This window comes from Eubalaena glacialis, chromosome 5 (genome assembly GCF_028564815.1).
Source record: "Eubalaena glacialis isolate mEubGla1 chromosome 5, mEubGla1.1.hap2.+ XY, whole genome shotgun sequence".
Lineage (NCBI taxonomy): Eukaryota > Metazoa > Chordata > Mammalia > Artiodactyla > Balaenidae > Eubalaena > Eubalaena glacialis.
In genome coordinates this window covers 65,960,473-65,966,472 of record NC_083720.1, presented here as the reverse complement: position 1 = coordinate 65,966,472, position 6,000 = coordinate 65,960,473, and the positions used below count along the sequence as shown (strand labels likewise).

Below are 6,000 nucleotides of genomic sequence, written 5' to 3'. Positions count from 1 at the left end.
TGCCAGGAACAGTTTCATAACCTTATGAAGAACATAGTACTATTATCCTTGTTTTAAAGTTGAGGAAACTGAGGCATAGTAACTTGCCCATGGTTACACAATTAGCATGTGGTGGGGCTAGGAACCCTAGCATATTGGCTTCAGAGGGTCCCATGCAATGAGGCCCTGTTCATGAGCTATAGTTTACTCCTTTGTAAATTGGGGATAGTAATAGTAGCCAGTGTCATTGTGGGTATTAGATGAATTAAACTGGGAGAGTCCATAGCTGCATGCCTGGCACATACTACAGTGGGCAGTTAATAAATAGGAGCTCTCCATGCTTAGCCTCTGTTTTATTCCTGAAGTCTTTGCTATCTTTCACTGTAGAGATATGGGTGTGATAAAATGCAAGACGGAACAGGGGGTGGGTGGATAAGGATTTGAAAGTCTAGGGCCAAAGCTGGAGATATTGCTCTTCCCATTAAACTCTTTAAGGCCTCATGTTTTCTCTTAAAATTGTATGCAAAAGTCACATGCTATTCCACAGTTCAATTGCTTATCTATTAATATAAAACTTGTTTACGCCAAAGCTTTCGGGATCATTGTTCTTCTACGGAGAAGATGTACCTTGTTTATGCCTTGGTTTCACACACACCCCTTTGAGGGACTCAGCCACGCAGGTTTGGGAATTTGGAGGCCTAGATTCCCAGCTAGGACCCTTAGCTTGTTTGGGCCTTATATTTTTCATTTATAAAATGGTGTGGGTAGTAATGACTATTTTACCAAAGTCTTCTTTGCCCTGAAATTATACAACATAAAATTGTCCTAAAAGTGTTTTCAAACTGTGGGTCTCCATTTAAAAGTAGGCGAAAAGACCAATTCGATTGGTCAAACATTAAAAAAAAAAAAATCAGGGTAAGTACTGTTTGGTGAAATTTTTGTTTCAGAATAGATATTAAAATGTAATATGTGAAACGTACACCTAAAAGGTGTCTTACTGCGGCTGGTAATAGAAACATTTAAAAGCTACATTTAAAGGAGCGCAATGCATCCTCTAAACGTGCCCGCCCTCGGGGGAAATCAATCTCAGAACCTCCTCACTTGAGAGCCCCCTAGAGAAGCGGAAGACGCAAATCTGGGTGCGGTCCTGGGCCCCGCCTCTCCTCGCGATTGCGGCGGCCCGCGGGTCTCGGGGGCTGCACCTGGGCCCACGTGGCATCTCCCGCCTCCCGCCTCCCGCCTCCCGGCCCCGGCCTGGGCCCACAGGAAGCTGCGCACCTACTGACGTCATCACAGGGCGCCGCTGCCTCGGCCTCGACCACCTTCCACTTCGCGGGAGAAGTTGTTGGCGCGAATGGATCCCGAGCCGCAGTAACGGATTCCGCAGCCGGCCGGCCTGCCCGCCCGCGCCTTCATCTGTGGGCTGCAATGGTGAGCCCCCGGGGGAGACTATGCGGCCAGGGGGCTGGGGAGAGTTTGCAGGCTGGGCGTGGACCTGGCATTCCTGGCATGGAGGGTCGGGGAGGACCGCGATGCGTGGCTTCGGAGGGGAGCGAAGGCAAGAAAGGGGCCACAAACTGGGCACTGGTCTCACAGCTTTCCTTGCGCCGCGGGCTTCAGCTCTCAGCCGCAGCCAGCGCGCAGGGCTCTTGGTGCTGCGCAGCAGTTTTAACTTTTTTCCACTCTTGGGGGAAGGGAGAAAGGAAGGGAGTAATGAAGGTGATTTTGGGGGCTCAGCGGTACAGTTGCGTTTCCTGTTCAGTGTTGCCTCGAACCTCGGTTTGAGTCCTGCCTAAAGCGTTGATTTCAGGCCTTGGGTCTCGAAGGAGAAGAATGTTACAGACTTTCCTTTCTAATGAAAAAGTTGTCTTAGGCCTTCAACTTTCATCATTAACAGCTCTGCGAAATGCTCATCACAGAGCCGTTTTGAAATCGATGGCATGGGAAGGATGTTTTATTTTGTTTAGACGAGTTCATAGAAATCAAAGGGATAACACGGTTTACCAGGAAAAAAACAAAACAAAAAACCTGGTAGAAACAGCTGTAATACATTTGACAGCTGTCATCGCTTATCACCTGATGTTAAAAATAATCTTTAAAAAAAAAAACCCTCAGTGCATAATTCTGCATAAATCCTTTAAATAGAGAGTGAAATAATTATGCAGCCGTCAAAACAGACATTTACACTGGAATGGCAATAGATACAAGTATGTGTTTGAAATATTTTAATTTAAAGGACAATTTATGATGGTCCATTAAGCCAGAATCTACTTAATAATCAGACATAATTTTTTCAGTCATTTTATCTTCAATCAGCTTATTTGTCTGTCACAGTGCCAACATTCTGAGCTGTGTGTGTGGAATTTTATGACAAATTGGGAAACCTTACAGCCCTTCGTGTTTCTTCTCAGAGAAGGATGAAATGATGATAATAGCCACCTTGTAACAAGTATCTTCTTCAGGTGGATATGCGGGCTGTTTGTTTTACATACCTTTCTTCATTTAAACCTCACAGCAATCCAGTTTTACAGATGGCAAAGGAGGCTTTTAGAGTTTGAACAATTTGTGATATGACTAATAAATGGTTGAGCTAGAATTAGAACCTAGGTTTTTCTGACCACTACATTATACCACCTCCCTATAATGATCAAAATTGCATTTTGGACTTCAGGCACTATGGTAATTGTGTAAAGTTCATGAGATTTGGAGTCTTGAAGGTGAGAGTGAGGCAATGTTTTGGTCTTGCTCTGCCATTTAATGGTTAAGTGGTTTTGATTAAGTAAATATCTTAACTTTAACCTCTTAAATCCTCTGTTTCCTTACCTGTAAAAGGGGGGAAATATAGCTGCCTTAAGTGATTGTCTTGAGGATTAAACACGATAATAAATGTAAAGCTTCTATTCTGTTGCCTGGCATGTGGTAGGAAATATACAACTACATTACTAATGATCTAATTTTCTCAGGAAGGACTCTATGGAACATTACAAAGAGTTTAAGGGACATCAAAGATGCCTCTGATGTTGTCCGTTATGGTGAACAACAGCTTATATAGTCAACTTTTGATTATTCAGTTACTTTAAATGATTGGTTCTTTTCCCTCTTAGTACTCCTGTTCATAGTGCATATGAAAAATAAAGACCTTCTCAGAAAAGAAGTGGGGAAAAGGTTCTATAAAGTACATAAGAGTTTTGGATTATATTAGTGTTTAATTTAGTCCTTCTGTCTTGTAGTACAAAAATTAGCAGAATCCTAGACCAGAATTCTGTTCAACCTATGTTTATTGAACACCTATGCACAAGTTATATTGTACAGTAGTTCTTAACTTTTGCTTGGGTCACAGCTTTCTTTGATGTTGTGGTGAATGGTATGCAAGTTTTCTGCCCACAGAAATACATATGGATACATACCATTTTAGGGGATTCACATATCTTCTGAAGCCCTTCTACAGGTGCAAGGTTAGCAACTCTTGCCCTTGGAGCTGCATCTTTTTCTCAGATCTTTTCCAATTAAAGTTATCAAAGGAATAAAATACTATATATCCACAAAATGGAATACTATGCAACCACTAAAAAAGAGAAAACTTTATGCCCTGATGTGAAACAGTTGCCAAGATAAGTGAAAAAAGAAGGTGCAGGACAATATGTAAAGTATGCTACCACTTTATGTAGAAAAGGAGAGAAAAGAATATGCATATTTTGCTTGAAGATGTGAAGGATACACAGGGAACTAACTGATAACATTTGTTGCCTCCAAAGATGGGAAATGTGTGTCTGAGAGGCAGGGTGGGAGGGAGACGTTTTAACCTTTTGAATGTTTGAACCATGTGAATAGAATGTTAAAGGAATCGAAATGAAATTAAAATAAACAGAATAAACAGTAGCCATGTAAATGATTTGAATTGCTACGAGGATTTAATTATTTGCTCAAAATGTGAATAAAACTTGAAAGATGCCGTTTTTAAGAAATCAACATATATAATTCATTGGCTGGCATAGTTATTTATTGAAAATATGCATAAGTTTGAATTAAACATGCATGAGACTTAAGGGAAAGCCTTTTTGAAGAGCTGTCAAAGAGAGTCTGACTACATCTAAGCTGCTTCATTGCAGCATTCTGGGGGAGACCTTTCACATTGTAGTTTACTATGTGAATGCTCTCCCGGAGCAGTGTTGTCACCCTTTTATAATGTGTTGGGTTTTCGTTGCTGCGCGCGGGCTTTCTCTAGTTGCGGCAAGCGGGGGTTACTCTTCGTTGCGGTGCGCGGGCTTCTCATTGCGGTGGCTTCTTTTGTTGGGGAGCACGGGCTCTAGGCGCGTGGGCTTCAGTAGTTGTGGCACCTGGGCTCAGTAGCTGTGGCTTGCGGGCTGTAGAGCGCAGGCTCAGTAGTTGTGGCTCACGGGCTACAGTAGTTGTGGCACACGGGCTCAGTAGTTGCGGTGCACGGGCTCTAGAGCGCAGGCTCAGTAGTTGTGGAGCACGGGCTTAGTTGCTCCGTGGCATGTGGGATCTTCCCGGACCAGGGCTCGAACCCATGTCCCCTGTATTGGCAGGCGGATTCTTAACCACTGCGCCACCAGGGAAGTCCTGGAATTGTTTTCTTAATTTCACTTCTGGATTGTTCATTGCAAAAGTATAGAAATATAATTGGTTTTAGTATATTGATCTTGTGTCATGCAGCCTTGGAGAACTCATTTCGTAGTTCTAATAGTTTTTTAGTGAATTCCTTAGGATTTTCTCTATTTAAGATAATTTCATCGGCAAATAAAGATAATTTTTCTTCTTCCTGTCCAATTTAGGTGCCCCTTTTATAATTTATTTTTTGCCTAATTAGTTGTTTTTTTTTTTTTTTTGCCACAGTGTTGAATAGGAGTGGTAAGAAGGATCTGTATTTTTCCTGACCTTAAGGGACTATATTCCAACAACTTACCTGTTGTTTTTAAAGTATAATATAATTTTAACTATTTTAAAATTATTTCATTTCATTTGTCTCTTCTGTGCTGCTATCAATATACAATATTTGTCTGATGTATAATTTTGCATTTAAGTGGTTTTAAAGATAAAAGATTTTTACATTTGGATAGGTTTTGTGAAGTGTGTTGGTGATAATCAATTTCTGCTTGTGGATTTGGTGGAGGACTTAAAAATATTAATCAGAAATATTTATATTTCTTTACTTTCAAAATAGAGAAGTAAAGCCAAAATGTAATATTTTGGCAGCTACCCCACAGAGCACTGCAGTACTTATTTTGCATAAAATCCTGTACTCTTCAAAGTAAGTGAACACAGTGGCATGATTTGCTTTCTCTTTGCATTTTTGGTAGGCACATATAACTTGTTGGTTGGTTGAGCCCATCAGCAGTGGAAAAAAGTTATTAGAGCTGTTTGGTTATACTTCAAAATAGATATATATCAGCTTTTGTACTTAGACTTTTTAAAGTTAAAAGGTCATTATGATGGCTTACTTTGTGCAGGTTTAGGAGTATTTACTGCAAAAGAAATTTTTTTTAAATCTCTGTTAATAGATTTATAATCAACCAAGTTAGAAAATTCTAAAAAACGCATGATTTTTTTGAGTACCAGCAAGGTCTGGTACTTTGTCTTGACTTACACATATTAAAATTGCATTTGGGTTGCCTGATAGGCGATGCTTCTCTTTAATAGTGTTGTAGAATTGTTAGTTACACCTTAGGGTAGGAGAGTACAATAAATCTTTTTTTTTTTTTTGCTTACACTTAAGAGCATTTAAATTTCAAAACTTTTACTAGAAAATGCCTTGTTGTCATTCACAGTTTTTTCATCTGTCAATTAAAGTTAAAGAATGTCATAGATTTGTTCTGTGGATTAAATTAATTTTTTTAAGTGTTTAAATCATTGTCTGGCACAGAGTAAGTCCTATTTAAGGGTTTGTTAAAAAAGTAAATAAATGAAGCCCTAAATCAGGGCATTGGCAACAGAAATAGAGGAAAGAAGACAGCAGTATTTGGGAGATTAGGTTGGGTTGGTTGATTAGGTGGAGGGTCA

At 40.1% G+C, this 6,000-nt stretch overlaps 1 protein-coding gene across 2 annotated transcripts in view; it reads left to right on the top strand.

Moving 5' to 3' along the window:
* The first annotated feature begins 1,291 nt into the window (after positions 1-1,291).
* RFC1 (replication factor C subunit 1) overlaps positions 1,292-6,000 on the top strand; it is a 79,669-nt gene continuing 74,960 nt past the window's right edge. For both annotated transcript variants that reach the window (XM_061192180.1, XM_061192181.1), the window contains exon 1: positions 1,292-1,410. In XM_061192180.1, coding sequence (XP_061048163.1) covers positions 1,408-1,410 — 3 coding nt within the window. In that variant the 5' untranslated portion in view covers positions 1,292-1,407. The remainder of the gene's footprint in view (positions 1,411-6,000) is intronic.